This window comes from Anolis sagrei, chromosome 2 (assembly GCF_037176765.1).
Source record: "Anolis sagrei isolate rAnoSag1 chromosome 2, rAnoSag1.mat, whole genome shotgun sequence".
Lineage (NCBI taxonomy): Eukaryota > Metazoa > Chordata > Lepidosauria > Squamata > Dactyloidae > Anolis > Anolis sagrei.
In genome coordinates this window covers 266,295,065-266,314,984 of record NC_090022.1, presented here as the reverse complement: position 1 = coordinate 266,314,984, position 19,920 = coordinate 266,295,065, and the positions used below count along the sequence as shown (strand labels likewise).

The 19,920-nt window shown below is 38.9% G+C and overlaps 1 protein-coding gene across 1 annotated transcript in view; it reads right to left on the bottom strand.

Annotated features, from left to right (window-relative positions):
* The window catches only part of THBS4 (thrombospondin 4), a 65,212-nt gene that overhangs the window by 11,734 nt on the left and 33,558 nt on the right, over nt 1–19,920 (bottom strand). Inside the window, exons 5-14 of the mRNA XM_060761606.2 lie at nt 16,702–16,796; nt 15,588–15,639; nt 10,089–10,261; nt 8,864–9,001; nt 8,637–8,714; nt 7,395–7,547; nt 5,911–6,015; nt 3,826–3,933; nt 2,013–2,172; nt 346–464 (exon numbers count right to left, since the gene is read on the bottom strand). Coding sequence (XP_060617589.2) covers nt 346–464; nt 2,013–2,172; nt 3,826–3,933; nt 5,911–6,015; nt 7,395–7,547; nt 8,637–8,714; nt 8,864–9,001; nt 10,089–10,261; nt 15,588–15,639; nt 16,702–16,796 — 1,181 coding nt within the window. The remainder of the gene's footprint in view (nt 1–345; nt 465–2,012; nt 2,173–3,825; nt 3,934–5,910; nt 6,016–7,394; nt 7,548–8,636; nt 8,715–8,863; nt 9,002–10,088; nt 10,262–15,587; nt 15,640–16,701; nt 16,797–19,920) is intronic.

Here is a 19,920-nt window from a genome sequence, read left to right as displayed (position 1 = left end):
GAATTTTTTCTAGGTAGAAATTTATGAAATCCCTTGAAGTAATTCTCTATATTTTATTCAGTCTCTATTTTTATTTTAATTTTTTAAGACTTTAGTTTTTTGCTAGATTTTTTTCTTTTCTTTTAAGGTTTTCTATGTTATAATGCAACCATGAATGCACTTGACGTTCATGAAATCTACTAAGTTTTTTACTGGACCAATAGAATCTGACCACCAGAAGTTGATGCATTTGAGCCTCTGAATTGCTCAGAATATCTAACTTGAATGGAGCCATTAGTTTTCTATACTGAAAGGCACTCCTGGTAACTCCAACATATTTTGTAGCTTTTGAATGTTTGTACCCACCTGATTAGGGTTGCTAATATCCGGGCAACTGTCGCAGGCATCACCGACGCCATCATTATCTCTGTCCTTCTGTTCCGGGTTGGGAACCCTTTGACAGTTGTCCAAAACATTCTTAATGCCTAAATGAAATCACAACACACAGTCAATATTATTTTTACTAGTTTTGAGAACTGCACTCCCAAAAAGGAACTTTTTGAAGCTGCTTTGATTAATAACAGTTAGTGTGGAAAAATGGGCAGTATATTGGATTTGTTTCAAATCAATACCTTAGCCTCAACACTGTACTTATGATTTGTCCAAAATGCTGTGTCTGTCCTGCTGCTACTTTGCATCCCATCCATTAGTGTAGTGCATCTTTTCATTGATAGGCAAAACATTTTAATGCCTCCCAATACCACTGCTTTTCTGTGACTTGTTTAAGTGCACTAGTGCCTTCAGCATCTGTTTAAAAATGCAGTAGCCATGTGGGATTAATGGGTGTAATTCTTCTCTTCCCATGTCCTCTCTCCTAGGCTGTTTCCTATCTTTTTTCTATTTTATTCCTTTTTTTTATAAAATCATATTGTCATCATTGCAAAATTGCAGTAAAAATAAAAAACAATAAAACTGGAAAGGTATACTGGGCAGGAAGATAGAATTGTGCAGACTGTGTGGTGGGCAGATCACAGGAGCGTAGCAGCACCATTGTGCTAATGCAGAGAAGTATGATAATTAATCAATGTGTTATACTGAGTATGAAAAGAGATTTAAAGATGGGCTTAAGTTAACCTTAAAAACTGTGGCATAGACACTGGGAAGCCCTGGCCCGTGAGAACTCTAGCTGGAGGTCAGCTGTGACCAGCAGTACTGCAGAATCATCTATTTATTTATTTAAAACTTTTATATCCCGATCTTCTCTACCTCCATAGAGGGACTCAAAAAGGCACAAATGGAGGGGGAAAGGGAGAAATGTGCCAAGAGAAAGGCACATCAAGCCAACCCTGACCGCTCCAGGTGGACCGCCTTCCACCTGGAAACAGATGTCATCACTGTGAAAGAACATGTGGGTCAAGAATAGGGCTCTACAGTCACCTATGACTCCACCTCTAAGTCACTACACTTGGAAGGCCATCTTACTCGGACAATGAGCGATTGCCTAAGTGAGTACTGAGTATGTTTCCCATTTCTAATTGTGGCGAGACAGCAAGCTGATGTTATAAAAGTCTTAACCCTCCTAGAATCCTCTAGCCAGCTTCCTGTAGCAATCCTCTAGATCAGGGGTCCTCAAACTTTTTAAACAGAGGGCCAGGTTACAGTCCCTCAAAGTATTGGAGGGCCGATTATAATTTGAAAAAAAATGTGAATGAATTCCTATGCACACTGCACATATCTTATTTGTAGTGCAAAAACACTTTAAAACAATACAATAATTAAAATGAAGAACAATTTTAACAAATATAAAGTGGGAAGTGTGGATCTGCTTTTGGCTAATGAGATAGGATTTTTGTTGTTGTTGTGAGCTTTCAAGTAGTTTCAGACTTATGTTGACCCTGAGTGAGGGCCGGGTAAATGACCATGGAGGGCCGTATCCGCCCCCTGGGCCTTAGTTTGAGGACCCCTGCTCTAGATACTGGAATTCTGCATTAGCAGCCCAAACATAATGCTTCCAACATCTGAAATTTACTCACCATCTCCATCCATGTCATCATCACAAGCATCTCCTTTGCCATCTCCATCAGTGTCTCTCTGGTCATTGTTCAAGGCCATGCGACAATTGTCACAAGCATCACCAAAGATATCTTGGTCACTATTTCTCTGGTTAACATTAGAAGCAAGCACACAATTATCCTGAAATAGATAAAAATGAACTCTAAATTATAGCCCTTAGAAAGCAGCGCAACTCATCTCTTTTCACAGATGTTGCTTTTTGAAAACAACTGGAAGTCTTGCAGCACTTTGAAGAATAGTTCTACATAAACTTTAGTATGCCAGAGTCCACTTCAACTTATGTCTCAAGTTGTTACTCTAAATAAGGAGGTATATACGTCATGGGTACAGAAAAAAACAAAATTTGCTGGGTTTTTTTTTTTACAAAGCAAGACTTAAATGTTAGGAAATACACTTGTAATAGCACAAATGAATACAAAACCTTTAGTCCAATTATTAATGGGAGTGACCCACTTTCAACAAGCAGTGACCAATGAATGTGCTGTATTGTAGGGTTGTAGATTATCACAAGTGCTATTCCCTCAGGCATACATTTTGTTCTTCTTTGCTGCAAGAATGTTGTTGAAAATGGTGCAGTCACCTGAATTGCAAGGCTAGTTGCAATTCAGGACTTATTCTGTGCAACGAAGGTACATGGGTGATTGCTGGTGTTGGCAAGAAATGGCACTTTCTACTCAGAATATATGTTTTCTGCACAGAAGACAGTATTCTCTATACAAAAACAAAACAAAAACCCTTTTAAAACATATTTACCACACATAATAAGTTTTGAACAATGAAAATGTTTGTGTTGTCAGGGCTCCCAAACTCACTAGAAATCACTTTTATGATTATTTATCAAATATTTTCAATATGCCTTCCATTCCACTATACAGCAAAGACAGAAGCCAAACACCTACAGAGGAACAACAGACTTTAGAAGTAAGCTAATTATTGTTGGTCAATTTTGAATAAAAGTTTCACAGTATCAAATTTGCTAATGATTTCAAGGTGGTTAATTTCACCAGGGAATTCCCTTTGGCTGTTGTTCCTGCTGTTGTCATCAAGACATGGCAATTCTCAGCATCTGCTGCAAAATTTTGTTTTATGACAGTATGTTTAGATGGTCCAGAGACTACAGAGATAGATGGGGAACAACAAAGACATTGTTGATAGAGATAGTATACCTACCCTCCAACATTTTAGAGATATAAACTGTAATATGGTCAGGCCACATATGAGTGTGGTCAAAAGTGTGCAACAGGCACCAAGTGACAAAAAATAGTAATGAGGAAAAACAATACTATTTTAAGAAGAGAAGTTCCAAAATTCATGTACTGAGTTTGGGAAGGTCTCAAGACTCACTCTGCTTCTCTCCCTTTGGCTAAAGAAAATGCACATTACTTTGTAATTTGAAATCAGTTTGCAGGAAGTGCAATAAACTATGGGAAGAAGAAAGAGAAACAAGGACATTTTAAAGGCTAAGAAAAGTGGAACTGCAAGGAAATATCCAGGATTCTCCCTGTGAAATCAGCACAATAGGAAGGTATGAGCATATAATGAAAGAATCAATACTTGCATGGGACAATTAATGTTGTCTAATTTCATGACAGCATTAGTTGAGTGTTGGAGAAGTGTAAATATATTCACAAACCCTTTTTGGATCTAGAGCTAAAACTGGAATCTAAATAAATTAATAAATGGATTATGCTTACAGCAGATACACTGAAATCAATGGGACTTAAGATATTCACAACCAAAATTTGCGTCCGACACAATATATGTAACCAGTACCTGTTCATTTGGAATACCATCCCCATCTGCATCATCATCACAAGAATCTCCTGCTCCATCTCCATCCGCATCTTCTTGTCCAGAGTTTGGAACATATTTGCAGTTGTCCTGAAGGGAAAAGAAGAAAGACATACAAAGCCACTGTTTACTATGTCTTTCTCTAACCCCCCTGATGCATGGATGAAGTTCAACAGAGCTATTAACACCTCTAAAAGCAACAGATCGGAAAGGTTGGTTTATAACAGGTCAAACTCATTTTCGTCAAGGGCCACATCAGCCTTATGGTTGCCTTCAAAGGGCCATTGAATCCATGAAGGGAGAATCCATAGATACAGAGGGCCAACTATATATTTTTTTACATAGTTGGTTGGTGCTCTGTAGTCTCCCAGATGTTATTGAATGACAACTCTCATCACTTCTGATTATCTGCTACGCAGACTGGGAAGACATGCGGTCCCCAAGTTACAAACAGGATGTAGGTTCTGTAGGTTTGTTCTTTAATTGAAATTGTATGTAAACAGGTAGATTTGTAAAGTGTAACTTCACACACACACACACACACACACACACACACACACACAGAGCTTTGGATAGCATAGGGATGGGTTAACAGCCCTATGTTTTTTTGCTTTGCTCTCTGTGTCCCTGTTCAGTTGTTCCTGTGATAATTGGATTTTGAAAAAAAAATCTTGTTGTGGAAACAAGGATTGGTGAGGAAGCTTCAGTGGAGGCACCTTTTTCCCATGCTAATTCTTTCAGGAGCAAATTTCCCTTCCCAGGGGCAGATTTCTCTCACTTCCTGATGTCTCACTTCTATTCTTACAGTAACTACAAGTCATTTGTAAGTCAGATGTTTGTAACTCGGGGACTGGATGTAATGAGAATTGCAACCCAACAGCCCTTGTGGCTCTGAGACTGCAGAAAGATTAGGGTATGCTTTAAGGTCAGATATCATATCCACAAGACTCGTTTCTGAAATCAAACCCCACAATCATTAATAAACAAATTAAGAACTTCGGCTCCACAGCTAGGTGCTGGCTGCTTAAGCTGAACAACTGCACTGCATCCTGTCAGATCCCTAAAATCTGGAGGAAAGCAAGAGTCATAGCCATTTTGAAACAAGGCAAAGACTGTAATAATCCAAAAAGCTATAGACCAGTCTCCTTGTTGTGCCATCTTTATAAAGCTCTAGAGAGAGTTATTCTGTACAGAATTATGGAAAAAATAGACCCATTTATGATCCCACAGCAAGCTGGTTTCAGGAAAGGGAAATGTTGTTTAGGGGGTTTGCATGGCATCTAACCTGCCCTAGCATTATTAGCATACATATCGTACCCACCCTGGCCACCATTAATATCATTAACTGTTTCATAGTCTACTAGATGTAACTAGAGGTCTGGATTCTATTGAGGAGTCTATGAATCAATGAGTTATCATCAGACAAATAGGTGAAGCTGTGCCACTTTTTGTAATTACGATTCTCTGACGCAACCTATGGTGATTTTATTCTGGTGTTTTGTCAGTCCATTTCAAATTGCTCCCAAAGCACATGGAACTATAGCTGTTTTCCTAGAGTACTGAATCTCAACTTGTAGATCTTGATATGTTATATATTTTATTAAATTCTCCTGCCCCTCCCTATACCCAGAAGTGTCATGGTTATAATCTAAGATAAAATTTTCTTAGTCACAGTTATGTAACGTATTATATTCTAATCATTTAATGGTGACACAAAGGGTTAAACCCTTGTGGTGGCAGGACTGCTGACTGAAAGGTCAGCAGTTTGAATCTGGGGAGTGGGGTGAGCTCCCATCTGTCAGCCCCAGCTTCTCATGCAGGGACATGACAGAAGCCTCCACAGGATGGTAAACTTCTGTGTGTCCTCTGTCAACTGATGCATTACCATCATTATCACCAATACCACTTTGTCACCATATCCATAACCTTAATACTGATCATAATTCCACTTTTACCTCAGAACTAGATCTCAAGACAGCTGAAGTGCACCTATGCATAGATTTATAGTCTCAAAAATGGAATGTATTAAATATCTACATCAATAAATCCTCCAACAGATCATCTTACCCTTCTGCAGGTTTCAAGTGAGCATGGAAGTTCTTCATCAGGATAGCCATCAATATCAACATCTTTTCCGCACACAAAGCCATCACCGGCCCAGCCGATGCCACACTGTGTGAGCAAAAAAATGTACAGAACTAAAGCAAGACCGAGGATCCATGCTATATATGATTCTCTAGGCATATGAATGCACAACATGGGGCAAGGTACCTGTGTATTTACATGGTAGGAAAAGAATTATTTTAATACTAGCTTAGAATGTTTTGATATCTGGAAATACAATATTTCACATCAACCGACTATACAGTAAACCTTTTAAAAGAAATAAATGAGATATAATATTACTGAACCATATAAAAATAGTGGCCAGATTCTTATCAGGTACATCGTATAGTATATTTAAGTATATTGAACTAAGTAACCACTCCTGCCAGATCAAAACCTGACAGAAACATCATTTACCCATATTCCAGTTGATTGATCTCCTTCTGTCCATGTGGCTCATGAGGAGTAAAAAAGGTTATGTAGAGATTTATGACTGTGATAAGAGTGTCGCAAACATGACTACATAGCAATCATTATTTAAAAATAGTTACCTCTACATTTGCACATTTGTAACTGTTTTGCATTTATGATCCATAGAATCAAGGAGTTGGAAAAGACCACAAGGGCCATGCAATCCAATCCCTTTCTGCCAAGCAGGAACACACAATCAAAGCTCTCCAAATAGATAGCCATCCAATCTCTACTTAAAAACCTCCGAAGAAGGAAATTCCACTGGATTCTGAAGCAGTGTATTACACTATTGAACAGCTTTTACCACAAGGAAGTTTTTTCCCCTAATGTTTAGGTGGGAATCTCTTTTCCTGCAATTTGAATCCATTGCTCTATGTTGCAGTCTCTGGAGCAGCAGAACACAAGCCAGCTCCACCTTCAGTATGACATACTTTAATATTTAAACATTGTTACCATGTAATATCTCATCTTACTCTTCTCCAGGCTAAAAATAACTAGTTGCTTGAGCCATGATTGATCACTCATGTGACATTATTGCAATGATCATAACTCCCCTCTAAAGCAACTTTACTGGGCATTACTTGCACAGTGAGAAGAAGATCCATCGGGTTGTTCTAGGTTTTTTCGAGCTATATGGCCATGTTCTAGAGGCATTCTCTCCTGACGTTTTGCCTGCATCTATGGCAAGCATCCAGAGGTAGTGAGCATCCTCACTACCTCTGAGGATGTTTGCCATAGATGCAGGCGAAATGTCAGGAGAGAATGCCTCTAGAACATGGCCATATAGCTCGAAAAAACCTAGAACAACCCAGTGATTCCGGCCATGAAAGTCTTCGACAATACACAGAAGATCCATCCTTCCATGGATCACAACACAAATACTGAGGATATTTAAACTTAACTAGAGATTCTGTCCAACAATGCTCTGGGATCAAGTTATTAAAAAAACACACATTGCAATAGATTCAACTTACAATACATGAGATGTCTCCTTGTCTTACTTCAGTACATTGGGCATGGATACTGCAAGGGTTTAGGGCCAGATTTTTACAGCTTTGCTCAGCTCTGCAACCCCTGACTTGGTCTCCAATAAATCCTGGCCTGCAAGCTCCACAGCGGTAGGACCCCTTTAAGAAAAGCAAGTAAGTCTATAAACCAGAGTCATTGCTTTTTACAAACAATCTCACTTACTACAAAAAATCTTAGTCTGGAATTAGGTTGTGGTTTAACACCGGTGTTTATAGTGTTATGCAAGTAATTCGTCTTTCTCAGAGATTGTACAACTGTGGTGAAACTTTTGAAAGCTGCTCAGGTCTTAGTATATTGCTGTAAACGGTTGTTCCAACATTTTACTATGCTAGGTAGTGTGCTAAAACTCAGTTCTTTAAGAAGGCATTTGACTAAAAGATTTCACAGCCCTTTTTTAAATCTTACTGTTACAAACTGTTGCCATTATCATTCATTAATGTGGGTTTTAAAGACGGTTGTATATATTGGTAAAATGATTTACCACTTTAGATTCCCTATCAAAGACATAAATGGGATTCATGATTTTAAAATATATTTAAATAGTTTCCAATTGCTGCTGCAAGATAAGAAACTTAGAACAACAGAGTTGCAGTTCATTTAACATCAAGGCCAGTCACTATTATGTGTAGTATGAGAGAAGAGGCTCAAGATATCTAGACAGTTTCATCGGTTGGCTTCAGCCAACCATTATCATCTAGATCCGTGGTTCTCAACCTGTGGGTCCCCAGAGATTTTGGCCTTCAACTCCCAAAAATCCTAACAGCTGGTAAACTGGTTGGGATTTCTGGGAGTTGTAGGGTAAAACACCTGGGGACCCAGAGGTTGAGAACTACTGATCTAAATGGACTTCAAGTAATATTTGTAGTTCTACCACTGAAATTTTTCAACTGTTTTGGTGGTGAATTGGGCCTTTGGTTTTGGGACTGCTTCTGAAATATTCAAAACCATAGCAACCAGAGGCTCCCATGTCAGTGGGACAGTCAGTTCAGTTGAGATGTTAATCTGAGCTTTAAAGAAGCTAACTAAGGCGCTCCCTCCAACCTGTAATAGCTTAGACATTATATTGCTCTTTAGTATTTAAGCTAAAACTTAGAGTGGGTTCATAATTCAACTGATTTGGGAGCCACAAGCGGCTTTTGATTCAGAGTGATCATATTTTCACAATTTAAATCACAATTTATTCTTACCACGGTATTTATACAGAGGGAATTTGCAACACAACCTCCATTTCCATTCTTCTGACATTCATCTATGTCCATGCAGACCTAATAAAATAGAAAAGTTAGTTAATACTATCCAAATAAGTCTTATAGATAGAAAAGATGGAAAGACATTAGATCAGGGTTACGAAGAATTAAGAATTAAGAAACATATAAAGTTCAACATGGATGGAGGTGAATGAAATTAAACCCACCTGTTTGTTATTTTTGGCAGAGTTTATTCCCACACTTTGAATAATCTGTCCAGTGTAGCCTGGTGGGCAGGCTTCACATCGGAAACCAGGAGCCATGTTCACACATCTCACTCCCGGGAAGCATGGATTATATCGACACTGAAAGAAAAAGCGCCCAATTTATTCAGCATCATAAAGCAACCTACCTGCAAAGTTAAGAAGCCTACAGTCTTTTCTTTGAAACATAAATTGATACACATCCTTAACCCCTTCTGTCAATATTAACATCTGAGGAGTGACCCAAGACATTTTGCCTCTTGAGGCAGAGCTGCAAATAGCATTCCACCTATTTCCTCCATTCAAGGAACACTAAGACCTCCCCATAACTGCAGAACCCATATCATAGTTTCACTTGCTCATCCATACCTAGGAGAAAATGGCCTCTTTACAATGTGCTAGGTCTCCCAGGCAATTCTATGGTATGCTTGCCCCAGAGGTTACTTGTCTTCTCAGCACAAGTGGGTTATCTCCTGTCAAAGAATACTTGGACAACCAGAATTTTTCTGGTCCTGAATCTAATGTATTTTTCACCACCACCACCCTGGGGTCTATTTAAAGCAGTGGTTCCCAACCTGTGGTCCATGCACCACCAGTGGTCCCTAAGAACTAAAATATGGTCCGCAGCCTCACTGTTACTACATTGTGGCAACAAGAGCAACTGGTCTTGCAAAACCCTCTTATAGTGCTGAGGCAATGGGGATGCTGGGGAGGGGGAGAGGCTGACTACCCACAAAAGGTGCGACAACAAGCCTCCTGGCTGCTGCTTCTCCTCCTCCTCTGAGCAGAGCTGTTCCATGTGGTACCTGGAAGCGGGGATGCCTTGGTATCTTTGCTTTTAGAACTGTTCCTTGGGTTATTTGGGGTGCTGATTCAGAAAATTGCACTGGATAGACTACATCAGCTCTAGATTATTACATATGGTTTTCTGTGTGTGAGCACATGGTGACTACTGGAGTTCTGTATCAGAAACTAGAGCTGATGTGGTCTATCCAATGCAATTTTCTGAATCTGCACCCCAAATAACTAAACTGAATCTAAAGTTGACCAAAAACTGATTTGTAACCCTTTTGGTATTAATGTTGGAGAGTGGTCCCTTATGAAAGTGGTCCCTGGTCAAGTGGTCCTTGGTGAAAAAAAGGTTGGGAACCACTGATTTAAAGAAAGAAGTCCATTCAACATTTTTTACCTCATCAATATCAGTGCAAACAATTCCATTTCCAGTGAACCCTTCGGGACAAGGTCCACACTGAAACCCATCTGCCGTGTCTGTGCATCGCACCCCTCGGAAGCAAGTGCTGACTTCACACTTGGGCTTAGGAGGCAGCGGCGGGGGAGTGGGAAAGTTTCCAGCTCCAAGTCCTGTGATTACAGAAGTAAAACATTTTAGCCACTTTGCTACTGAATGATAAAGACAAACGTTGAGCATTTTACCTGGAGAAACAATGCATCAACCTTCTTGATGGATGGGAAAAGCTTCCCTGGGAGATCACTGTGTGGTGAACAAACACAGCATATGCCTATCCTGTGGCTTGTGCATGGCACAGACTGCAAAACTTTGGGCTCCAGATTCTGGGAGACTCTTAAGACAGGTTGTCATCAGTGGAGGCTTTTGCCACGTTTGGGTCTGCCATCTAAAGCAGGAGTGACCAAACCACAGTTCATGAGATGCATGCTACTCTTTGACATATCATATACAGCTTGTGCAAAAAGCTTAGCTGGGCTCCCTTTTGTATTATGATTTATAATAAATGTATGAATGAATATAATCAAAATTATTTCCAACTTAAAGCGATCCTAAGGCAAATCCTGAAGTGACTGGACTGACCTTGAGGGAGCTGGGGGTGGTAACGGCCGAGAGGGAGCTCTGGCGTGGGCTGGTCCATGAGGTCACGAAGAGTCGGAGACGACTGAACGGATGAACAACAACAAAGGCAAATCCATCACAGGGTTTCCTAAGGTTGAGAGTGTGACTCACCCAAGGTCACCCAGTCAGTTTCCATGGCCAAATAAGAAATCAAATCCTGGTCTCCAGAGATGTTGTCTAATGCTCAAACTGCTACCCTACAAAACACTCAATTAACACTTAAATTTAATGTTCATAGTGAGTAAATACATTTTTAAATTAATTATTTTTAATGCTAGATTTGAGTCAAGTATTAAAAAAAAATTGGACTAGCAAGGAATTATACTGGAGAATCAGTACTCCAGTACTGGTATTGGCAGTGTTAGTTTTTGTTGGCTTGGCTTGGAATGGCATGATTGTGTCATGTGTGGCTGTCTAACAGCACAAGCACCAGCTTATTGCACACTACAGAGACATATCTCCCACCTGAGTGCTGATGTTGCTGGCACAATATATTAAAAAACTTCCTTTGCATTATTCTTCACTCTTGTCGAAGCTAACATACAACTGGCGGCATTTGTTTGCTATGTTTCCCTCTGACTCAACTGTGAGAGAAGGGATGTTGGACTAAGTGGCACTAAAATAAACTGCTGGTGGTGTTGACTTCAAAATGTGCTCAACAGGCCTGAACAACTACTGAAATTAAATTGAATGAAATTATCAGTTTTGCAATGGATGCAGCACATGAAATAGTGGAGAAAACGCAGCTTTTCCAAGTTTGTCCCCATTCATTGCATATTTAATCATGAAAAGCAAGAAGACCGATTCTACAAACATGAAGATGTTATGAAATCTGTTCCTGAAATTGTCAGTTTCATACATTTAAACCATTCCAAATTTTTCTTGACTGACAGGAGCTTGTAGATAAATCCAGTGATGACTCTTTCTACTGCATTGTTGGGTGCCTGTTGACCAGCAATGTTTTATGTACCCTGTTTCCCCAAAGCAAGACAGTGTCATATTAATTTTTGTTCCCAAAGGGGATGTCTTATTTTTCCATGAATAAAAAAAAATCCAAAGCTCCGTTAATCTTTCTTATAAACGTATTTGTGTTTGATGCGATAAAGGATGGTTGTCCAGTTCTCATAACTCTGGTTAGAGAATCATCTGCTGTTGAAATGGAACAGGGGGGCATAAATATGATAAATTATGGAAGCAAGTTCTAGAAATAAAAGAGCCTGAACTGAATAAAACCACCATGTGACTCATATCAATTTTCAGCACAGCAATTGCTATGAATCACTGCACTTTGTAATGAAGTTTATGAAGCTGGAGTATTGTGCAATCTCAACACTTGACAGAGCTAGTTCATAGAGCCATAATTTAAATGGTTCAAAGCCAAGACGGAGGTTTATAAGACTTCTACAGTTGGTCTTCCTCATCCATGGATTCAACCATCCATGTCTTGTTTCTAAAAAATCCACAATACCTTGATTTTGCCACTTTATATAAAGGCCACCTTTTTACTACACCATTGTATATAATGGGACTTCATCATCCATGGCATTTGATATCCACAGGGGAATCTGTGACCAAAACCCAGTAGATAACAAGGACCCACTGTACTAAGAAGCCAGGCTTAGCACAGCAGACTAAACCACTGTGCTGCAGAAAAATCCTACCAATCAAAAGGTCAGCAGTTTGATCCCGGATTGGGGTCAGCACCCACTGGAGGGAAAGATACTAGAGACAAAGTTGAAGTACTTTGGCCACATCATGAGGAGACAGGAAAGCCTAGAGAAGACAATTATGCTGGGGAAAGTGGAAGGCAAAAGGAAGAGGGGCCGACCAAGGGCAAGATGGATGGATGGCATCCTTGAAGTGACTGGACTGACCTTGAGGGAGCTGGGGGTGGTAACGGCCGACAGGGAGCTCTGGCGTAGGCTGGTCCATGAGGTCACGAAGAGTCGGAGACGACTGAACGAATGAACAACAACAACAAACAACAACAACCCACTGTTAGCCCCAGCTCACCTTCCCCCCTAGCAGGTTGAAAGCAGAAATGCGAGTAGACAAATAGGTACCGCTCTTAACAGGAAGGTAATAAAGGTGTCCTTAAGGACATCAATTGATCAGAGGAAATCTCCTTGGCATAGAAGATGGAGCAACAACATCCCCCCCCCCCGGTGGTCGAAGTCGAGCACAGCCTCCAAGATGCCAGAAATAAGATAAGAACAACTTCCTTTATCTCTGTTTGTGTTCGTCTGACCTTTTTAAGTGTATAATTGTATAACGTGTATAATCAGCATTGAATGTTTGCCGTATGTGTGTATTCTGTAAACCATTCTGAGTCCCCTTGAGGGTGAGAAGGGCAGGGTATAAATACTGCAAATAAAATAATACACAAATAAATAATAAAGAGTCAATAGCCTAATAATTGTATGTCTGTTTGTGTCATAAAAATACTGTGATAAACCTATAATGTTGCGAAATGTTATTTGATTAAAATATAGCTAATTTTATTAGTTTTTTCCATATATTTATTAGAACAAATAAATATCATTAAAATATCTGTTCTACCCCTTTTATATTTGGCAATCTCATTTAATGTGAATGGGATACAAATCTGCATTTGTAAATGTTTCCATAATTTATTACCATATTAAATACACTCAGTATAGCTAAAGCCCTAATCAATCAGGATTTTAAAACATTTGACATGCATTGATTATTCAAACTAATCCAAATTAACAGTTCAAAAATGATGTATTTGAATAAATATGATTATGTACATGTATTTCTTAATATTTCTTATACTTTTAGAACAAAATGTGCAAAGAAAAATTAAAAACGTACGTATAATATTTTTTCTCGTCTTTTTCAAACATCTGAAGTTTACTGTATGTTACTCCTGTATTAAGCAAGTTTGGCTTTGAAATTTACTTTTTTGGGGCAACAACTCTCAGAATTCACCAGCTAGTTGGAGAATTCTGGGAATTGTATTTCCCCAAAAGTAACTTGTCTGAGCTCTGCTTCCCTTTCTACCAAGTCATTTTTTCTTTCTCTTCTGGAACCAATATATTGGTTGATTCATCTCCTTGCTGTGATCACCATTCATAATTTGAAGAAGACAAATAGGCAGCAATAACAAGGACTTTTGTTGGGAGTGCCTTTATTGTGTGCTCCTGCATATAGCAGGGGGTTGGACTGGATAGCCCTTGTGGGAGAAGGCCCTTGGGAAATCAACACTGAATACTCTTCTGGGATATGCAAGCTTTGGAGTTCAGAATATGTTTCTTTTTTTTTTTTGGGGGGGGGGGGGGAGGCTATAACTTCTAGAATTTCCCCAGGCCAGGTTCATAGATTTCAGATTTCTGAGTCTTAGGAATAGCACCTTCATCTCTCTTCATCAAGATGAGGAAAGGGATGTCAGTTTGAGAGTGCTGCCTTGAAAGATTTGTGTGTGTCTGTTTCTTCATTTGGCTTTTTAAAAAATTGAATGGAATACTCTGTGCAATGGTGGAGTTTGTTTCAAAAAGTATCAAATCCATCTGAACAAATTTAACAGGAATAAAAAAATGTGCTGACAATGCACATTCTTTTGCTATAAAGTGCAATTTTCCTAACCTTGTACCGAAGTGATTTCATACATTTGATATCTGTATAATATTCTAGTACTAGCCAATAATGTGCTGCCATCTGTAACTCATTTTTCATTTGGATTGGTAACTTTTGGAAATAAACTTCACAACTATGGTTGGGACTAATGATATCATATGTAATAATAATAAATAATAATACTTTATTTATATTCCATCCTATCTCCCCAAAGAGACTCAGGATGGCTTCCAATCACAAAAAAGCAAATATTTAATGATATCCCTTTCTAGGTATTAAGATTTTGCTCAGAAGTCTGGAACACTCCTAATCAGGCAACCTCAGAAATTAATATGGGAGAACTAAAAAAAATATGGTTAAAAAAATAACAATTCTAAACTTTGGGATTTTGGGAAGTGTCCCAGAATACAGACTCTCTGATGATCCCCCTGCCCATGATACAATGCTTCCTCTCGCACATAATTTTGGAGAGAAGGGAAATATGCACACAAGGATTCATGACAATGAAAAGAAACAAAAGCATAAAAGTATTTCTTATCTTGGACAATGAATCAGCATCCTATGCCATATCTTTGATAGCTGATAAGATTAGGAACTGGATGCTCAGTACTCTGGGAGATTGGCATGACTCTTTGATCTACCTTAATCCTTTCAAAGATCTTTTAAAATAATGAAAATCTGGGCCCATAACCTGGAAGAGAATGTAAGTAGCTCTTAGAGATCTTGATAAGGATGAAATACACCAATGGCTTGGAGAAACAAGTTAAAGGCTTTATTATAGGAACTCTATTCCAAGATATGAAAGTTATTTAGTGTTGTAATCTAAACTAGCTTCATTCTATGGAAGAGTTGAGACAGGCTTGGTGGAGAGAAAAAGGATGGGAAAACATCCCTAAGAATATCAGTTTACATCACAGAGTCCACTGCTGATGGCTTTAGGAATTTGTAGTGGATTACAAAGAAGATCAGTTGCTGTAGTTGTCATTATTTTTGTTGGTTCGACATTTTATCCGTTAACTTCTGGTTTTCTTCTTTCATTGTTGACCTCCTCTGTGATTCCATTGCCTAATGTGAGTAAGTAAGTACATCAGCAGTATATTATTATTATTGTAACAGAATGCTTTGTAATGGACGTTGTGCCACAGACAGAAAAAAATAGCTGTTTTCATTTGATGGTACTATTTATAAAACCATTTCTTAACATCAGAAAGTACAAAGACTTACCACATGCCTGGCATTCTGCTATTGTATTTCTCAGAAATGTTGTCTCTTTAACCTTTCAAATAAATAACATAAATATATTCATCAGACTCATTACCTTGAACTATTGCTACCATCAGTAGGTATTACACAGAAAAAGTAAACAAATACAGATATTGCAATACTACATAGCCGAGATTTCCAAGTACAGTAGTTATTCCATGATCCATTTCCACTGGAATAATTATTCATGTTGGGCCAGCCATCATTTTAAAGGCTTTTTCAGAACTACTTGGAGCATGAAACAGTAATCTCTGAGCCAAGCAAAATCCAAGCAAAATGCAGTCCCTAAAATTATATATTTTACACCAATGTTTAAACACAACATTTAGTTTTCTTGAATTGGAGAATTAATACAAACTCCAGGTTGTTGTTGGTTTTTCAGGCTGTATGGCCATGTTCTAGAAGCATTCTCTCCTGACGTTTCATCTGCATCTGTGGCAAGCATCCTCAGAGGTTGTGAGGTCATACACACTCCCTTGTCTGTATAAATTAATTGCTTAGTATATCTTCATAACTTTACAAACTCAATTGTCACAAAAAACACAATCTGGGTAGATCACACACCAAGGTCTGTGACTGAGTGATTTCATGGTGGTTAAATATATAGTCCTTTTGAGATTTTTCTGTGAAAGTCTGGTGTGCACTGAAGCACATGCCTGACCTCAATCTGGTCTCGTCTTATTGCTTTTACATGTCACAAAATCAATTCCAGGGGTCTCCGTAGTTTTGCCAAGTCTGGAAAAGACAGCGGGGTCAGGTTCACTACTCATAAATAACTTTGGAAATTCAGCATATATTCACGTTCTGAGTCAGGTTCCTTTCTGGAATTTAGGTCACGGAGGCCAATGGTGTGATTCAGGAATGAACGATGCCATGCATATTTAAAAAGCCACCAGTTTTGTCTCACTCAAATCTCAGTGAGCTGTTTTATTAGACATATTTCTCACTGCAAAGCAAAGAGATTTGGATGGAAGCCCCATGTGGAGGCAGGTTTTCTACAGAGATGGAAAAAAAGACCCATTTGGTCAGGAGATAGCAAAATATGAATTTCAGCATAAAAAGTTCCTCCAAATACCTGTTGCCTGAGAAGATCTTTCACATCACCCAGTATTTGATTCATTTGCATCATGTGGCCTAATAACTGCCTGTTAAAGTCACCCGTAGAAACACCTACAATAATAAAACGAAACACTTAAATAGTGCAATGCAATAAGTTAGAAATTTAATAATATGAACACTCTTAAGCATCCAAAGTCTTTCGCATATGGTTATCCCATTAATCTAGAATTTAGGTCTCAAATAACACACCATGTGAGTGATCCTAAACTTGGTTGACACAGAAGGCCTATTAAATTTCAAGAGAATTTATTTCCAAATTTGATTTCAAACATGTTTACTTGAAAGTAAGTTTCTCATTATTCTAATGGTGTCAATTCCCAAGGTATTATTCACAGAATTGAGGTCTTAATCTAGTTCAAGGGGAGGTAACTTCTTTAAGTCCTAGGGCCATGCTTGCCCCACCAGAAGCTCTTTTTTGTGTCAGGAGCAACTTGAGAAACTGCAAGTTGCTTTTGGTCCAGAAGCTCTACCTGGCTGTCATTAAATTTACCATAGCCTGGCAACAAAAGATACTTAAAGATGGGCTGAAAGCTAACCTTAAAAATGTGGCATAAACACAAAGAACTGGGAAGCCCTTGAGCATTCTAACTGGAGGTCAGGTGTTACTAATGGTGCTATGGATTTTGAAGTGGCAAGAATAGAGGGCAAAAGGGAGAAATGTGCCAAGAGGAAGGTGCATCAAGGCAACCCTTGTTGGAACCCCCTTCCTCACTGTGAAAGAACATGCGGATAATTGTGAAAGACCATGTGGAACTGGGCAAACTTCAGCTTCAAACTTCAGCTTCCAAAAGGAGGAAGATGTTTCCACCACCACAAACCAGTAAACAAGTTTGTGATAATCAGAAACAAAACTCCTGTCACAGGTCCTTGTCACATCACTTGCTGATGGGAGGAGGGTGAAAAAGTGTCATCCCCATTTGAAAGCCAAACAAAGCTCTTTCACCTGATCTGGCTGCTGGCTCTAAAGGTGGGCTGGGAAGGTGGTAGAGACAGGAGATGTAAATCACTCATATGTAACGAAGGAGCAGATACAGAATATAATAATAATAATAATAATAATAATAATAATAATAATAACTTATTCTTGTATCCCACCATCATCTTCCTGAACACAATTTAAAAATACAGTCGAAAAACATATAAACATATTAAACAACAACTTAAAAACTCAATTAAAACAGTGCTCATCAACCGGTGGTGGTAAGCTACTGTAAATGTGGCCAGGTTGTAAACGATTGGACAGGGAATAGGATAAGTGCAAAGCCTTAATCATGGAACTAGGACAAGGTATAAAGTGGAAGGCTGCATGATAATTGCAAAGATCAGATAGGGCAGTGGTTCTCAACCTGTGGGTTCCCAGATGATTTGGTCTACAACTCTTAGAAATCCCAAACAGTTTACCAGCTGTTAGGATTTCTGGGAGTTGAAGGTCAAAACATCTGGGGACCCCCTAGGTTGAGAACCACTGAGATAGAGACTAGGCGTTCTCAAAAGCTTGTTTGAACAGCCAGGTCTTCAGGTCCCTAGGGAAGGAGGAGAGTGTGTGTGTGTGGGGGGGGGGGGGGGCTTGCCTAATCTCCCTGAGACAAATATTTGAAATGTGTTGCTAATACAGTCTATTGCAAATTTTAGTAGGCCATTACAAAATGTATGAATATATCAAAGTCACTACATTTTCATTATGTAGTGGGATGGTCAAGTTCAGCAGGGCCGATTCTGCTCCATGACTGGTTGTCTCTCATAGCCAAAAATCAGTTAATAATAATAATAATAATAAACTTTATTTATACCCCACCACCATCTCCCCAAAGGGGACTCGGAGCGGCTTACATGGGGCCAAGCCCGAAGAAGAATTACAATATAACAATACAAATTGCAATAAAATAAACAACATAACATTAAAATATAAAACATCAAAGCATATAAAGCAATATACACAAAATATAGGAACTAAGCATAATGATAGAAAGACAAAGGGCGGGCTGCATGTACATAAAATGATTTAAAAACTCCGGGTGAGATAAGGGGGGGGCAGAACTAATTGTAAGGGAGAACTCAGAGAGAGATAGGAAAATAAGCCAACCTTTGTATGGGGGGTAGGGGGACTCCTGGGACAAGAACACTCGAGGAGAAGTAGCATAAAATTATGTAGCTACTCTTTGAAAGCGTGATGGCAGAGCCAGGTCTTAAGACTCTTTCTAAAAGTTTCCTAATCTCTCCGGGCAGTGAATTCCAGAGTCGGGGGGCCACAGAGGAGAAGGCTCTCTCCCTTGTACCCACAAGGCGAGTCGGAGAGACTGGCAAGGGCGAAAGGAGGGCCTCGCCCGAAGATCGAAGGGTATGGGCTGGTTTATGGAGAGTTCCTTGTCACAGCCTTGCTAAAATTTGATGGTAAAAACAATTCAGAAAAGTTTATTTGCCACGAGATCATGAGAAATTAAATCTTAAGGCAAGAACTTCCTGCTCCTTTTACTAAATTGTAGTGATTTGACACAAAAAATCAACAGCATGTACAGAATTTTGAAGGGGGCTGGTGTATTATTCTGGGATGGCTACATCTTGCTCTTTTTTTCAACTATGTTGGTTCCATCCTATGGAATTCTGGTGTTTGTAATGTGAGGAAGCACTAGAAATTTTGACAGGGAAGTCTAAATATTTCAAGAAATTTGAAATCCCAGGATTCTATATGACGGAGTCATGATGGCTAAAAATAAATTTAAGTGTTATACTTTGACACTTTGATATGAGACACCAAATACATTTTCTTTACATTTACTCAAAATTAATCCCATTAGGTTAATTTGTGTTAAATCTAGTACTTGGGGATTTTTTTTTTTAAAAAAATTGAACTATGCTTTAACTTGGCCAGCATGTGTCCCAAACTTGCATTTTTGGGAACTGTGTGGTTCATATTCGAAGGAACACTTAAGTGGAAAGAGTGACATTTAATTCTTCTAATCCCAAGAAATCCCCCTCCCAACCTTAAAATGTTCCCTCTGGACTATGCCTGGATTATGTCTGTTTTTGCAATTTAGTTGGGGAGATATTTAAAACGTCAGAACTAATTTGCAAGAGAGAAATAGTACGCAAGGGAGACTTAGATATCAATCGCTGTCTGTTGATCACACCTTGCATTTGTAGTAGGAGGCCAGCAAAAGGTCATGGTGTACTAAAA